At 43.2% G+C, this 17,697-nt stretch overlaps 1 protein-coding gene across 2 annotated transcripts in view; it reads left to right on the plus strand.

Moving 5' to 3' along the window:
* Positions 1-17,697, plus strand: part of ZZEF1 (zinc finger ZZ-type and EF-hand domain containing 1) — a 101,686-nt gene that overhangs the window by 74,850 nt on the left and 9,139 nt on the right. For both annotated transcript variants that reach the window (XM_019743825.2, XM_074319540.1), the window contains exons 40-52: positions 33-310; positions 987-1,161; positions 1,695-1,827; positions 5,620-5,816; positions 7,330-7,449; positions 8,845-9,036; positions 9,897-9,997; positions 11,563-11,698; positions 11,803-12,162; positions 14,030-14,173; positions 15,631-15,799; positions 15,976-16,074; positions 16,495-16,660. In XM_019743825.2, coding sequence (XP_019599384.2) covers positions 33-310; positions 987-1,161; positions 1,695-1,827; positions 5,620-5,816; positions 7,330-7,449; positions 8,845-9,036; positions 9,897-9,997; positions 11,563-11,698; positions 11,803-12,162; positions 14,030-14,173; positions 15,631-15,799; positions 15,976-16,074; positions 16,495-16,660 — 2,270 coding nt within the window. The remainder of the gene's footprint in view (positions 1-32; positions 311-986; positions 1,162-1,694; positions 1,828-5,619; positions 5,817-7,329; positions 7,450-8,844; positions 9,037-9,896; positions 9,998-11,562; positions 11,699-11,802; positions 12,163-14,029; positions 14,174-15,630; positions 15,800-15,975; positions 16,075-16,494; positions 16,661-17,697) is intronic.

Here is a 17,697-nt window from a genome sequence, read left to right on the forward strand (position 1 = left end):
TACTGAAGAGACTTACCCCCCTCTCTTGACAGGAGCCCACAGTCCCCCTGATAGACCTGGAGCACGTCCTCCCACTCATGTTCCAGGTTGTCATCTCAAACGCAGGGCATCTGAATGAAACCTACCACCTCACCCTGGGTCTTCTCGGCCAGTTAATCAGACGCCTTTTACCAGCAGAGGTAGATGCAGCAGTGATCAAGGTCCTCTCAGCCAAACACAACCTGTTTTCAGCAGGGGACAATTCTGTCGTGCCGGATGGCTGGAAGACCACCCACCTGCTCTTTAGCCTGGGAGCTGTGTGTCTGGACAGGTAGCCACCCCCATTCTCCCCTACTTTGGTGTCCATTTCATTTAAGTCAGTGGTCTGGCTGTTACTTAAGTTCAGTGTGCTTCAGTGCTGTCGTCTGGGAATCTTTTGTGAGAATAGAGTTGCTTTATTAGCAGTGCTGTCAACAGACATTAAAACTGCTTAAAACCCACATTAAAACAGCTGTGCAGTCTGGGCACTGTGCCAATTTAACTCTGATGATATATATTCTGGTTTGTTTTTTCCTGAGAGCAGTAAATGTAGGCTTTGGGGTTGAAAATAGACCTGTTTTCATTATAAAAGGAACAATACCAAATCTGGAAAACAGAAATGAAGAATAAAAATCAACCTGGCTTGCACCGTATTCATGCATCTGATACTATTTTAATAGATTTCCTTCCAAGCTTTTTTTCTGACATGAATGAGCATAAGGGCACACACGTATATAGCTTTTTATAGAGATTTTTTAAAACGTAACTGTAGACTGAATATATGAGTAACAGATCTTGAACTTTTTTCCCACTTCCCATTGTATGAAAAGCATCATTCTGGTAGTTTTTAAACTAATTAATGAGTGGCTCTTTGGCATGCTTCTGGGTCTGCCTTGGAGCGTAGCGAGCTCTGGCGAGTTGCGTTTGAAGCTTGTGCACTGCCACCTAATGGAGCTCTTGCCTTCCAGCCAGGTGGGCTTAGACTGGGCGTGCTCCATGGCAGAGATCCTAAGGTCACTCAACAGTGCCCCATTGTGGCGTGACGTCATCGCCACCTTCACAGACCACTGCATCAAGCAGTTGCCTTTCCAGCTGAAGCACACCAATATCTTCACGCTGCTCGTGTTGGTCGGCTTCCCCCAGGTACGTCACTCGGAGGCCTGGCCACCTCTTGCGATCTTCATCACACACAGCAAAGTCTCTGTAGCATGTATCTTTGGAAGTTTTTTTCCCCCTCCATTATATGATGTGCTTCTATAATATCTGTATATTTTCAAGATTATGGAATTTGTTGAACTTGCGTTTTGAACAATTTAGCCATTTGATTCATTGTGTTAGCCAATAGTTGGCTTTGAATAACAGGGAACTGTAACATATTAAATTACAAAGCGCTTCCCAGTACAGTTGTTTTTCACTTTGGCTTTCACGCTGATCTCATTTCTAATCTTCATGTCTCTCAACTGGTTGGGACAAATAAATCATGGCTTCTTCATCCAGCAAACACTTAAACCAGTTCTGTGCCAGGCCCATGTCAAGCTCTGGCCTTCGAGACAAGAAGAGCCTTGTCCTTGAGTGCTGTTGGAGTCATGGGTCCTGGGCTTGTGCCTAACAGTGCTCTTTGCGGTCTCTGTGTGCTATGTGACTTGTCTTTTCTGTCTCTCTTTTTCATGTTCTAGGTTCTCTGTGTGGGGACCCGCTGTGTTTATATGGATAACGCTAATGAACCACATAATGTGATCATCTTGAAGCACTTTACTGAGAAGAACAGGGCTGTGATCGTCGATGTCAAAACCCGGAAAAGGAAAACAGGTCCCAAGCATAATTCTTTCTTCTAAGAATGGAAGAAAATTGTCTGCATACCCTAAAATCAATGGCAATACCTTGCTTCTTGCCCCTGCCTATGATTTTTTTTTTTAAAAAAAACCAAGTTACAGTTCCTGAGGTTTTTTTTTTCCTCATCTCTGAAATGATGTGGTTGAATTGGGATAAATTTGAAGGCCGTTTCCAGCCTGTTATTTTGTGTGTATGGCTCCGTGTTTTTTGTTTGGGCAGATGTTCTGAACATTTAATGTTTCCATTTGCCAGTGTCATTTGTTTCCTAATGGATAATTTAAACATATTATGGAGTCAGGTGGCTGCATGAATATAAAATAACTTCAAATACTTGTGTTGGCGTTCATATCACTTTCCATTTTGTTTCAGCAACAGAACAGTGAAAGTATGTCCGAAGTGCCCTTTTGACTTAATTAATTTGTCAAATCCCAAGCAGTCTGGAGTATCTAACCATTATGTGCCCAGTTCTGCTCCTGAAATAATCTGCTTTCTCATTCAGCTTCAGCATTAGGCAGTGTCTTTATTTTTTTGTGTATGGAATGAGGTAAAATAAAGGTCAAGGTTCTTTTATTTTTGCATATGTGTATTTAGTTGTTCAGGACCATTTGTTGAACAGACCATTCTTTCTCCATTTAATTATCTTGGCACCTTTGTTGAAAATTAATTGACCCATATGTGTGTGTCTGTTTATGGATTTTATTATGTTCCATTAATCTATATATCTGTGCTTACTCAAAAACCACATTGTCTTGACTATTATAGATTTATACTAAGTCTTGAAATCAGGTCCTCTAGCTTTGTACTGTTTTTCAGAATTGCGTTGGCTACTCTAGTTCCTTTGCCTTTCTGTTGAATTTTAGAATCTGTTGTCAGTTTCTCCTACTGGGGTTTTGATTGACATTGCATTGAATGTATAGATCGATTTGGGGAGAAGTAGCATCTTAACAATACTGAGTGTTTTAACAGGAGCATAGTATATCTCTTCATAGATTCAGGTAATAAATTTAGGTCTCATAAAATTTAAGTCTTTACTTTCAACTGGCATGGAGTATCAGCTGCCTTCTCTCATTCCTGATCTTGGTAATTTGTGTCTTCTCTTTTTTGTTTCCTAGACTGTCTAGGCAGAGATTTATCCATTTATTTGATCTTTTCAAAGGATCAGCTTTTGGGTTAATTGATTATTCTCTATTATTTCTGTTTTCTGTTTTATTGATTTCTGTCTTTATCATTATTCATCTCTTTACTTCTTGCTTTAGGTTTCATTTGCTTTTTTCTCTTTTTCTAGTTTCTTAAGGTGAAACTCTTGTCACTGATTTGAGACCTTTCTTCTTTGTTAATAGAAACATTTTAGTGCTATGAATTGTGTGTATGTCTATTTCTCATTTCATTATGAAATGTCCCTTTTTATCCCTGATAATATTTCTTGTTCTGAAATCTACTTTAATATTCATGTAGCATCTCTAGCTTTTTTTTTAATTACTAACATTTGCAATGGTATATCTTTTTCCATCCTTTCACTTTAACCTGCCTGTGTCTTTACATTTAAAGTGGATTTCTTATAGATAACACGTAGTGTAGTCTTCATTTTTAATTCAGTCTGAAAATCCCTGCCTTTTAATTGAGATGTTTAGACCATTTACATTTAATGCAGTTATTTAAATGGTTGAGTTTAACTCTACTGTCTTCTTACTTTTTAAATTATTGTCTCATCTGTTCTTAGTTGCTTTTATTCCCTTTTCTCCTGCCTTCTTTTGGATTCAGCTGTTTGTGTGTTTTTAAAAAATAATTCCATTTTATCTCCACTATTAGCTTGTAACCTATATCTCTTTATTTTTTTAGTGGTTGCTCTAGGGTTTACAATAGTTTACCTTCAAATAATTTTTTAGTGGCTGCATTAGGATTTATAATATACACCCTTAACTCTTAACCCTTAAGTCTACCTTCAAATAATATTATACCACTTCATATATGGTGAAGAAACATTATAAAGTTTATATTTCTATCCCCCTATTCTTTGTGCTATTCTTGTCACAAATTTTACTTCTACATAATATAAACCTCACAATATATCACTTATTTTTGTTTTAAAAAGTCAGATATTTTAAAAGAGATTTAAAAATGAGAAAACAATCTTTCATATTTATCCACAAGTTTACCATTTCTGGTGTTCTTCATTTCTTTGTGTAGGGTCAGATTTCCATCTAGTATTGTTTTCCTTTGGCCTGATAAACTTCCCGTAACATTTCTTATAGTGCAGGTCTGCTGCTACAAAATGTTTGTTTTGGTTTGTCCTACTAAATCAAAGAAGTATATATTTTGACTTCATTGTTGAGAGAAATTTTGCTGGGTAAAACATTCTAGGCTGAGAGGTGTTTTTTTAAATACTTTAAAAATATTGATCCATTTTCTTCTGGCTTGCATGTTTTCTGCCATGAAGTCTGCTGTCATTCTCTGTTACTCTTCATACTGTGTCTTCTTTCTCTGGCTGCTTTTTTCTTTTGTAAATCAATTTTATTGGGGAATATTGGGGAACAGTGTGTTTCTCCAGGACCCATTAGCTCCAAGTCATTGTCCTTCAATCTAGTTGTGGAGGGTGCAGCTCAGCTCCAAGTCCAGTCACTGTTTTCAATCTTTAGTTGCAGGGAGCGCAGCCCACCATCCCATGTGGGAATTGAACCAGCAACTTTGTTGTTGAGAGCTTGTGCTCTAACCAACTGAGCCACCCGGTTGCCCCTCTCTGGCTGCTTTTAAAATTTTTCTCTTAATCAATGGTTTTTAGCATTTTGATTATGGTGTGCCTTGGCATGATTTTATGTTGCTTCAGCTTGGGGGTTTATTGAGCTCCCGGCTCTGTGGATTTATAGTTTTCATCAAACTTGGAAAAATTTTGAATAGTTTTTTTGCCATCCACTAGTCCACTTCCACTCTCACTGGTGGGAAGACAAAATATTCCCAGCTCCATGTAGTTTCAAGAGTCATTGTGCCTACTGCTTTTTGGTAGTTATTTTTTAGAACTAGGTAGTTTCCTATCTAGATAGATTCCTCTCACATTTGTGCAGATCAGTACTCAGCCAAAGACTCATGAAAAATCCCCTGTGGATATCTAGAGAGGTCTCGCATTCTCTCTCTCTCTCTCTCTCTCTCTCTCTCTCTCTCTCGCTTTCTCTTTCTCCATCTTCCTTCACTGTGATATTCAGCCCCATAAATTCTAGCTCCCATGATTTCCCTGAATGCTGACCTCTTTCTCCTCAGTTCATTGAGACTGCTGGACTCTGCTTGGATTTTACTCCCTGCTCTGCAGCCTGGAAATTATCTGGATAGCTAGGGATCGTAGTCCTGTATTACCTATTGCTCAGTGTCTGCAAACCATTGTTTCATATATTTTCAGTGTTCCAGTTGTTTGAGGTAGGAGAGTAAATCTAATCCCTCTTGCTCAGTCTTGCTTGGAAGTCTCTCATGTGAATTGTATTTAAGAACTTCCTTTAACAACCTTTGTCTTCCTTTAGAGCCAGCCTGTTTGTGCACAGTAGTGGGAATGTGAATTGCCTTTCTCAGTTGCTTGGTGGATAGGTGGCCCAGTACCATTTCTGTGCTCACCTGCAAGCTGGCCTTAATTATAACGGCTGAGTTTGAAGCCAGGGAGATTTGTGTTTTGGGGTGTGCAGTCCTTGCTTCGGTAAGGCACATTACTGGGAAAGAAACTTAGCTGCAGGAAGCATTAATTGTACTTTTGGTGGCTTTCTTTTCCTGCGTGACATCACCCTTCAGTGAAGGACTACCAGCTGGTCCAGAAAGGAGGAAAAGAATGCAGCAACTCTCAGGCCCAGCTGAGCCAATACTCCCAGCACTTTGCCTTTATCGCCAGTCACCTCCTGCAAACCAGCATGGACAGCCATTGTCCCGAGGCAGTGGAAGCAACTTGGGTCCTATCCCTGGCCCTCAAAGGACTATATAAAACGCTAAAGGTAATGGTGAGCTTCTTCCATTTGCTCATGAATCTGACTGTGAGTTAACATCTGCAAGGCATTAACTAGGAGGAAATGCCATCCCATTTTGATGGATGGTTACCATGTACTGATGATTTCTAGAAGGATAACTTGAAAGAAGAAACAGATTTCCCAGTAGTTGGTTTGCTGTAGCTTGTCTGTACTGTTCCATGGAACCGGGTACCACTGCCTAATGAGCACGTAACTTGGGAAGATGAGAAGAAAAATGGACTGAACATTTCCTCACTTCCCTCTGAACCACAGCTCCTTCTCGTTCATCATAGGATAAGATGAAGGGAAAAAGAAAAGGGGCTCGCGTCCTATGGGGTCTTTGAGCAATCGCTTTGACAGTTGGGATGGGAAGAGACAGACAAGTGAAAGATGTGGGTGATACTGGGATGGAGACGAGAAGCCTTGACTTACTGGGGAACATGATTCTTCTGCTATCAGAGGCCAGGATGGGAGAAAGGGAGCACTTTTAGGATGATCTTCCCAACAGAACTAGCCATAAAAAAAGGTGTCATTTGAAAACTTTGTGAGTTCCTTGACTTTGGTAGCACTACCAGCGAGGAAACCATGGAAAGACTCAAGCAGCACAGGCAGACTGGGCTAAGTAGCATTTCAGCTCTGGCCCAGCCCTGAGGATTTGTAGTTTTAGGATTGATACCGTATTTCCGCTCTTTGTTGATATCATGGCATGTATCACAATATGTTATGGTTTTAGTTGTTTACATTACAGTAGGAAAAAGAAAAGAAACTCCCTGAGGGCAGAGACCATTTCTGTCTTTGAATCCTTCGTTCTGTAAGTATTTGTTGAGCACCAAGTGCCAGATAGAACTGAGTTTGTAGTTTTGAACTAGAAAGAAGGTCCCTGCTCTGATGGAGCTTACAGTCTGAAGTGCCAGAGAGGCAACAAAGAGCCTGGAAGGAAAACTGTCACGGGTCAGATAAAGCCTTTCTGAGAAGGTGAAATCTGAGGTGATAGATGAGTTGTGTGGGCAGAGTGTCGTATGCTGGCAGAGCAGCAAACTCCAGGAATAGTCATGCTTGTCTGGGAGCAGGAAGAATACCTCCAGGGCTTCAGCATAGTACAAAACGGAAATGAGACTACAGAAGCAGTCAGGAAGCCGGTCACACCTTGTCAGCTGTGACTGGGGACTTGGATTGTAGTCTAAAGAGCAGTGGAAAGCTTTTGGAAGGTGGAGAGCAGGAGGAGGACATAAACCCTTCTGTTCTTAGCATAGGACTTGGCACATAGAATATACTAGGCTTCAGAAATATTTGTTGAGTGAATGAATTAGAGAGTGAATGACCAGACTTAGGTTATGGCTAAGGTTCAGAGTTTCATCCTTCCTGCTGACTGGAATTTTCACCAGAAGGTGAACTTGGCCAACTCTCTGAGACTGGGCTCTGAAGGAGGCTTGCTTCTCCCTAGTGACCCTCACCTTCTTCACTCCGTGGCAGTTGCAAATCGTTCTTTTTCTGTTTGCAGGCTCATGGTTTTGAAGAGACCCATGCTACCTTCCTTCAGACTGATTTGCTGAAGCTGCTGGTGAAAAAGTGCAGCAAAGGGACTGGCTTCAGTAAAACGTGGCTCCTCCGGGATCTGGAAGTAAGGGATGACGGTGGCTCCTGCTGCTGCTGCCTGATGCAGATTTACTGGCCTGGGACTTAGAGTCGTCAGTTAGTTATAGCTGGTTCTGCCCTGTGCGCTCTCATTCTGTGCAGTTGTTAAAACTGTGTCTCGTAATTGTTTTCCCTTTTGGAAATAGGGATTATGACACCTGTCTTCCCCTGTCAGGGAAAATGAATTTGATGTTTGTTCAGAGAACAATGGAAGAGAAGTATTTTATGGAAACACATGGTTGAACATTATATCATGGTAATAAAGTGTGCCATTGAATTATTACTTCCCTTTAAAGTTCCTTTGAGCTAAGATCAGTTGTTTAAATTTGTCCTCGCTTATGTTTATTTTATGTAGGACGTTAGTTAATAATTCTCATTATTGTTCCCCATAGGCCTTAGACTGCTCTTAGTAGAATTACTGTGGTTCCCTGGAGTTTCTGTACCAAATGCCAGCTTCAGGTTCAGGAAAGTCTGCTGCTATGTGGGAGGGAGGTGATCAGCCAGCCATTCTAAGTCCCAGAGAGGCCTGAACTTGAGCAAATAGCTCACAGTTGCCACAAGAGGATTTGGTTAGGTTTTAGGAAAATATATGGAAACATATTAATGGATAACCTGGAGAGCATTTGAGCTCTTGTTCTTAGGAAATGTTTTAAATTAAAAAAAGAAAAAATTATTATTCAAATAAGTGAACCACATTTCAGAAAATTTGAAAAAGACAAAAAGAAAAACTCTAAATTTCAACCCCCAAACACAGCTACCATTCGTGTTTTGTGTATTTCCTTATTCTGTTTTTTTCTGCTGTGTCTGTATTTTTTATATATATATTTGGATTCTACAATGAGTATGGTATTCAAATAAATTGAGATCACGTTATGGCCATTTACTAAGTTGCTAGTTTTCATAACTACCATTTTTATGGCTGTCTATGGTACATGAAGATGGATTTCAGTTTTTTGCCATTATTAACCATATATCATTGACCACATATCATGGTCAATAGAACTTTTATTCCATATGTCGTGGAATAAAACTTTTTACATATTTGTTTCCTAAAAGATGAGTTACTGGGTCAAAGGCTGTGAACATTTTTATAGCTCTTTCCTTTTCACCCAAATGCATTCTGAAAGGATGTCAACTACACTGTCAGTGGCAATGCTAACACAAAGTTCCCTCATAGTTTTAGTTAGCATTTTTTTTATTACAAGCACAATTGTACATTTTCATGTTTCTTTACTAATTTTACATTCTTTTTGTGAATTCGGACATCTTTTTAAAAAGTTAGGTCAAATATTCTCTACCCTTTGAGTGTTAAAGATCTGTGTAATCTTCTCACCCATTAAACACTCACTTTCCTGCCCTGCCTGATTTTCTTTCTATGTAGATTTTGTCCATCATGCTGTACTCTTCAAAAAAGGAGATCAACACTTTGGCCGAGCATGGAGACCTGGAGCTAGATGAGCGAGGGGAGCAGGAGGAGGAGGTAGAACGGTCAGGCAGCAGCCCGAGTGAGCCAGAGCAGAAAAAGCTAGACCCTCTGGAAAGCCTGGATGAGCCCACCAGAATATGTTTCTTGGTATGTTCTTGTGTCAATGTGTGAACTGAGTAAGGGACTCTGGGAAATGGATTCTCTTTGGCTTACACTGTGTGTTAGGATCCACAGGAAAATGCTTCAGTCTGGTGTCCTGAGAATTCACTTCCTCGAGACTCAATCTGTATTGCGCAGAACTGATCTAGAAGAATGGAAAAGCCCTTACAACAGTAGTCCGTAACATTTTTGGGTCCTGGACCCAAAAGCTTTAGCTCATTTCTCCTATAAAATATACATTCAAAAACACATGTGAATTTTTGCATGTAATTTCTGTACCCATTCATAAACTCCCAAATAGTCCCCCCTCATAGTTTCTCAGACATACTCTTATTTTCCCTGGATAATCCGCTCTTCCTTGGATCCATGTGAAATGGGTGAGGGCTTGGACTTCAGAGGGTCTAACTATATGAAAAGTAAACAGAGTATGGGGTAGATGTCAGAAAAGCGAGTACAGTTTTTAAAAAAACCAAAAGAAAGTATAATATACTTAGATTTATGTGTCACTTGTGAAACTTGAGTGTGAGACAGCAACAGAATCTAGCAGTGAATACAATGTGATAAATAGCTGTTAACTATTAATATTGCATTTTGTCTGCATATTTCTTTTTGCATTTCCATGTTTTATATATTCCTTTGAATTTATAATAGTAATGCAAATTTTACAATCCATGATTTAAGGACTTACAATTTTATATGCCTTAAGTACCCATATGATGTTCTTAAATTATAACCTTTGGTAACTTTTGAAAATAATTGTAATTTTATCACTTTTGAGTTCAAATTATCAACAAGGTATTGAAGCACATTAAATGATCTCTCTCCTGCTTCCTCCCTGTGGTCTTCAGATGGCTCACGATGCCCTCAATGCCCCTCTGCACGTTCTCCGGGCCATATACGAGCTGCAGATGAAAAGGACCGATTCTTTCTTCCTGGAGGTTCAGAAGAGGTAAGGGACATTTAGATGCAACTGAAGTGTAGTGAGTGCGAGAACACGTGAGGGCAGGATGACACTTACCTCTTGCCAAGAAGATCTGGATAAAACTTCTGAAAGGCCAGGGAGCAGGTGTGGAACTGGTTTTTAGTTCTTGATACAGCGATATGACTGATTGTGCTACCATGTTTCCCCGAAAATAAGACCTATCCAGACCACCAGCTCTAATGTGTCTTTTGAAGCAAAAATTAATATAAGACCAGTGTTATGTTATGTTATACCTGGTCTTATAGTAAAATAAAACCGAGTCTAATATTACTTTTTGCTCCACAAGATGCATTAGAGCTGATTGTCCGGTAGGGTTTATTTTGGGGGAAACATGGTACATTGCATGGATCATCTTTGAGTTGTGTTGTATGTTCCTTTTGGAAAAACTACATTTGCAGTCTGCCTCTTACAATAAACTCATTATGGAGACAGACACCAAGGTTTCTCTCATACGTCACCCCAGGGAGCAAACAGTACAGAGCAGGAACTTCTGATGAAGTGTGTGTGTGTGTGTGTGTGTGTGTGTGTGTGTGTGTGTGTCTGTTTTTCACCACTATACATTATTTTCATGTTTTTCCTTCAAGAATTGTTATAAAGTTAAGAGTATTCCCTTTCTCTTGGCCAGGAAGTTCAGAGCTAGTTCTTGGGCTCAGCTCTTACTTGAGTTTGTATAGAACTTTACTTGTCTGCCGCTAATCTCCTCCTCCATCCCTGTATCCTAGTTTTACTTCCTAGTCTAATTTATATCCAGTTCCAACTTAATATTTTTTATTTTTTATTTCATATTTCTATTTTCCCATATGTATTTCGTATATGTTGCCTCAAATCCTTTGTGAGATGAAGCAGAGTTGCATCAGTTAGGGCACAGTCTAAGTGGCCATAACTAAGAAACCCAGAAATATCATGGGCCAAGGAAGCTAGCGTTTGTTTTCCTCTCATGAAACAGTCCAGAGATAGGCAGCTGTCCTGGGTGGGTGGGCAGCTCTGCTCCACAAAGTGACTCCGTGCCCCCAAGGGTGGTGTTCTCATGTGTGTAGCCAAAGCTGGCTCACCCACACCACCTCTCTGTTCCAGCCCACAGGAAAGGGGGAAGGTAGAGAAAGGGGCACATTTTAGTGCAGTCAGTTGAGGGTAGGCTCCGGATGTGACACACATTCCTTACCTGGTCTCCCGTTGGTAAGAACCTCGTAGCATCGCTACATCTAGCGGCAAGGCAGCTGGGAATTGTGTCTCTAGCTGTGTCTCTATTCTGTATCTTGCAAAAACTTCAGGGAACTTTGTTTCTAAAAGAAAAGCAGAATGGATCCCGAGGGACAGTTTGCATTCTCTGCAACAAGGGCATACGTGCACATCTGTGTACATGAATAAATGACCACTGTGACTCTACGTAGTTTGCAAAATACGAAAGTAATAATGTAATTGCAAAATGACAGGAAGGCAACTCTGATGAACATTTCCGACAAGTTTCACTGCAGGTGAAACTCTTGCCTTTCTGTAACTTGTGTACCCAGCTGTCTGCTCCTTCTCTTCAGGTTTGATGGTGATGAGCTCACCACAGATGAAAGGATACGGACCCTGGCTCAGAGGTGGCAGCCCAGTAGGAGTCTGAGGCTGGATGAGCAGAGCGCCAAGGCTGTGGACACCGACATGATTATCTTACCGTGCCTGGTATGCTGCCTCCACCTCGGAAACAAAATGGCCCTGACTCCCACCCCACCCCTAATAGGGAGGAGGGCAGGCCTCTCACAGTTAATGGTGATGTTGGTTTGCAGTCCCGGCCTGCACGCTGCGACCAGGCCACCGCTGAATCAAACCCGGTGACCCAGAAGCTGATCTCCAGCACGGAGAGTGAACTGCAGCAGAGCTACGCCAAGCAGCGACGAAGCAAGAGCGCCGCCCTGCTGCACAAGGAGCTGAACTGCAAGAGCAAGAGAGCAGTCCGGGACTACCTTTTCCGTGTGAATGAGGCCACTGCCGTCCTGTATGCCCGCCACGTGCTCGCATCCTTGCTGGCCGAGTGGCCTGGGCATGTGCCAGTGAGCGAGGACATCCTGGAGCTAAGTGGGCCTGCCCACATGACCTACATTTTGGATATGTTCATGCAGCTGGAGGAAAAGCACCAGTGGGAGAAGGTAATTAAGCAGGCCCCGCCGGGCATCACCCCACTCACTCCTCCTCTGGCCTCTCCCCACCCCAAGCGTTTGAAGAAGCTTCCTCCAGCCAATGCTTCCGGTGTGGCTGTGTGACTCCCTGGCAGGTGTGAATGCAAGACAGACAGGGTAGGCTCATGGCTGAACTCTCCCAAGTACTGGGCTAGAGCTGAGCTCACAGCCTGGCACTGATGTGGTGCTCAGAGGGTGTTTGAAATAATGAGCCCATGAAACCTGCCTTTGCAGTTTTCCCCTTTTGTTTTCACACTTACAAGTCTAACTCTCCTTGCTAGCCTGTCTCTTCTCATGTCCCCTAGGGTGTCACTTAGCATGCACCCCCGGGGGACAGGGTGAAGTAGGACTCTGATAGCCTGTTCCCATAGTACAGGAAGCCTTCCAGGAAGGTTTGTGTCTTGTTTCCAACCATCGTTTTCTAGAATGTCTACCCCAGGTCAGACACTCTGCACTTACACAGCACTTACACCTGTGTTACATTATGACCCGGACGGAGTTTTATTGGTGAAGAAATCCAGCCAAGAAGCTTCTCCAAGCCTCCCCATTTCTGGGTGGCAGACACGGGGGCTCACCAGGGTCTACTGTTTCCCCGAAAATAAGACTGAACCAGAAAAGAAGCCCTAGCATGATTTTTCAAGATGCTCGTAATATAAAATAAGCCCTACCGTATTTCCCCCAAAATAAGACTGAACCAGAAAAGAAGCCCTAGCATGATTTTTCAAGATGCTCGTAATATAAAATAAGCCCTACCGTATTTCCCCCAAAATAAGACCGGGTTTTATATTAATTTTTGCTCCAAAAGACGCATTTAGGGCTTATTTTATATTACGAGCATCCTGAAAAATCATGTTACGGCTTATTTTCCAGTTAGGTCTTATTTTCGGGGAAACATTTTCGGTATACATTCTCTTAAGTTTAGTGCGCTAATTTTAAGGTACAGTTTAACAGATGGTGGCCATTTTTGTTTTTGTTTCTAAGTCAAATCTTCAGCTTAGTCTTTCAAATAGTGCTGGCTTAGCAAACCCTCACAGGTCTAGAAGCAGCTCTTCCACCTCCTGCTGTATAGAACCGGAGGACCCACATAGCAGAAAACAACCTGATCAGGAGCCCCAGGCATTGTCTCCAGCTGAACTAGAAAGTTGTCACCATCTTCCCAGTTTCCAAGGGCAACAGTCTTGCCTCCTCCTTCATCCCTATGCCCTGGCCACCCTCACACACTATCTGCCCTCACCCACTCTCACCCCTGCCCCATACACCCATATGCAGGACGCGGGGATTCGTTGGGAAGTGAATTTATCCTCTAGTCCTTAATTTGCCCATCTATGAACACTACTGGTTTCTCAGTCCCCTAGATCCTTGCTCAGCCTCACAGTCTTGGAGATGCTGGCAGGTTTGCTAGAGCCATATTTCTCGTTTGGAAGTGGCAAAAGGGAGCAGTTTGCCTGTGCTAGTCCCTCTCTTGAACGTGTCCTTCCCTCAGTCTCGCCCCGTGGCGCTGCTCATTCTGCACCTCACCCTGGGCGTTTATCCCATTGTGCAGTAATGGTTTATCTGTATGTCCACCCTCCTGCGAGGCTCGGGGCTCCTCAGGGCGCAGGCCCTCTCTGATTGGTGGTGTCGGTTCTCTCAGACCTCCTTGAAGTAGTATTGCTCTGAAAGGACTGCGGCATCCTGATTTCCAGCAACAGCTGACTGGTGGGGTGATTGGGGGCCGGGGGCAGGGTCCAGGATGATGCCAGCCCCTTGGGGTTGAAGTAGACTCTCCCTTCCTGACGGGGCAGCTCGTGGCCCTGCCACTGGAGGCCATGATGTTCCCTGCCTTGTGTCCCGCCAGATCCTGCAGAAGGTGCTCCAAGGCTGCCGAGAGAACATGCTGGGGACCATGGCCCTGGCCGCCTGCCAGTTCATGGAGGAGCCTGGAATGGAGGTGCAAGTGAGGGAGTCAAAACACCCATATAACAACAACACCAACTTTGAGGTACGACCCAGGGTCCGCCATGCTCGCCAGCCTCGGGCACGCGGCAGGCGGGGTGATGAGGAGCAGCAGTGTCATCCACTTGCACAGCAGCTTTCCCCTCTGGACAGCCCTGGCCAGGAAAGTCTCAGCTGCAGTCTGCTTCTCTGAAGCTCAGATTCCGTACAACCCAGTCTCTTCTCCTGGCCTTCCTTTAATAGAAAACTCTGGCCCACCTGGCCCTGCAGGAGAGTTTCCTTTTCCTGCAGCAAGCTCCTGGGAGTGAATCTTTGGCGTCTTCTAGCAGTGAGTCTGAGTGTGGGTCTGGGTTTAACCCTCACTCTACCTGTCTCCTGATGACCATGCCACACCTGGGAGACTCCCACCCCTTTGTATAATTACTCAGAACTGAAAAGCCTCATGTTTTCCATCCTTAACTTCATACCCAGACGGAGAGAGGTAGGAGTTTGGATGAGGCAGGGGTGGGTGACCTGCTGGTCTCACTGACTTACTGCCACTTGCATTTCTGGCCCTTTTCAAAATGTTGGAGCTGGAAGCCATCAGCTTCTGAATGGCTGGCACCCTGTAACAATAATGGGAAGAACTCATCTAGAACTCAGCTGAGATTTTGTTTTGCTGCAGTATAAACCTCTTCACTCTTTTCCTTCTAAGCCTCTTTTCTCCCCGTGTTCCTGGGCTCCAGCCCCACTTCTCCAGCCCCACGTAGACACTTCTAGTGAGTTACGAAAGATCACCTGACCTTGTCCACCACCCTGCCCCTGCCCCTGTCTCGCTCCTGACTCCCCACTGCTAGCCCGCCCCCCGCCCCCGGCCTTGCTCGGCATCCGCTGTCATAGTGATCCTTGCACAGCACAAACCTAAGGCTTTCTCCTGTTTACAACCTTTCCATGGCTCCCCTTGCTGTCCAGGCAAAGTCTAAACACCTTACTTTAGCACACCAGGCTTTCACTTGTTTCTGTCCCTGCCAGCCTCTCCAGGGTCACATGTGACCCCTGTCCCCACCTCCCAAGCATAGGCACTCACAAAGTTCACCCTTTACCCCAGAAACGTGAAGCTCCTTGCTGTTCCCTAAACACGTGAGACTTTCCAGAGCTGGTTTTGCCTAAAGTGTACCCCACATACCAGTACAGTCACATCCCTCTCTTACCTGGTCTCCTGCCATTTCCTCCTTGACAGACTCCTCTTGTCCTCGTCATTCTTCATGACAACCCGCGCCTCCCTTCACTGGGACTCAGTTCTGCCCTCCCCACCTTCTCCAAGTGCAGCCTGCCCACCGTGCCCCCCTGCCTCCCATGTTTGCAGCCCATGTGTGCCCTCCCCATCCCAAGTAGCCTGCGAGGTCCTGGAGGGCAGGGTGATTCCCTCACTCTTACAACTCGTTTCAGTTGCAGGACTTGGCATGAGGCAGGCCCTCAGTAACTACCCAGTAATGACAGACGTGCTCTTGGTTCCCTCCCTAGGATAAAGTTCACATCCCTGGGGCAATCTACCTCTCGATCAAGTTTGATTCTCAGTGCAATACAGAGGAAGGCTGTGACGAGTTAGCCATGTCCAGCAGCAGTGATTTTCAGCAGGATCGACACAATTTCAGCGGGTCTCAGCAGAAATGGAAAGACTTTGAGCTTCCAGGTAGTAAATAAATCCTTGGTTATACAGGCTCTTAACATTAAGTGTTTAAACTTCATACTGACAAGGGGAATTGTTGGAGGCTTTAAAGCAGGGTTTACTATTTCATCAGAAACACTTTACTTGCCATTCCCTGTTGCTGCAGTGTCCTGACTGTCTCTGATTCTTGTGTGACCCAGGAGATACTCTGTATTACCGCTTCACCTCTGACATGAGCAACACTGAGTGGGGCTACAAATTCACTGTGACAGCTGGACACCTGGGGCGATTCCAGACAGGTGTGTGCCCTGTTCTTCCCGTGTGCGTGATCTCCTTGCCAGGGACACTCTGGGTACAGGTGCCATTGTGTCATCAATCTTTGTTAAAATCAAAGCAAGTACGTTTCTGTAAGACTTCCACGAATTTGTCTCACAAACCCCACATGTGTCACTCTTGAATATGCTATGGTTGGTTAGTTGTAAGTAAACCTGAGGGGCCGGATAGAAGAGTCATCTGTCAAGACCTAGAAAAGATGCTTGTTCTCTTAAAATCTGCCGGGGCATTTTTGCAAAAAGGAGGAACTGAAAATGTTGTTCCTATGTTGCTGTTACAAAAGGCATAATTTCAGGCAAAATTTAAATGATCACAGTTGTTTTATCCTGTTAAAACTTGAGCTGTTTATATTTTTAAAACATCTGTGTTTTATGCGGGTTTTCCAGGATTTGAGATTTTGAAGCAGATGTTGTCAGAAGAAAGAGTTGTGCCACATCTCCCGTTGGCCAAAATTTGGGAATGGCTGGTGGGTGTGGCCTGTCGCCAGACAGGTCATCAGCGATTAAAAGCCATCCACCTACTTCTGAGAATTGTGCGATGCTGCACCCACAGGTAAACTGCCTTCTAGATATAAGTCTTTTGCTGGGTATTTGTATTACAAATATCTCCTCCTACTCTGTGGCTTGCCATTTCACTCTTTTAATGGGATCTTTGATGAAAAGACATTTCTAGTTTTAGTATCTTCCAGTTCATTGATCATTTCCTTTATCACGTGTTTTTGTTGTCCTGTTTAGGACATTTTTGCCTTACTTGACCTTGGGTTCGTGAATATATTTCCTATGTTATCTTCTGGAACCTTAATTGTTTTTTCTTTCACATTTATATCTATAGTCCACTCGGAATGAATTTTAGTGAGTGGTAATGAAATTTAGGGGGTCAAGATTAGTTTTTTCTCACATGGGACTCGACTTGACTGTAAGACCACCTTATCCCTCACCACACTCTAGCGCCATGTTTGTCACAAAGAAGGCATTCATATATGCATGGATCTGTGTCTGGTCTCTCTTGTTCCATGGCTCTTTTTGGTCACCCTTGCGCTGGCCACACTGTTAAATCTTGTAGCTTTGTAACAGATTTATGTATCTAGTAGTATACGCCCTTCAGCTTAGCTCTTCATCTTCAAGATTGTCTTGCCTATTTTTGACCCTGTGTGTCCATATACATTTTTTAGAATTGGTTTGCTTGTTTCTTTATATCCCCAGCTTTATTTAAGTATAACTGAGAAATAAAATTGTGATATATTTAAAGTATAGAACGTGATGATTTGATATATGTATACATTGCGAAAGGAGTCCCACCATCAAGTTATAACATATCTGTGACCTCACATTGTTAACTTTTGTGTGTGTGACACTTAAGTTCTAATCTCTTGCTGTAATTTACTTTTCAGCAAATTTCTGTTATACAGACAGTATTGTACACTATTATCAACTATAGTCACTATGTTATATATTAGATCCTCAGACCCTATAATTGAAAGTTTATACCCTTTGACCAACTGCTCCCCATTTCCCCCACTCCCCACCCCCTGGTAACCACCATTCTACTCTCTGTTTCTATGAGTTTGACGTGTTTTTTTTTTAGATTCC

This window comes from Rhinolophus sinicus, linkage group LG15 (genome assembly GCF_036562045.2).
Source record: "Rhinolophus sinicus isolate RSC01 linkage group LG15, ASM3656204v1, whole genome shotgun sequence".
NCBI lineage: Eukaryota > Metazoa > Chordata > Mammalia > Chiroptera > Rhinolophidae > Rhinolophus > Rhinolophus sinicus.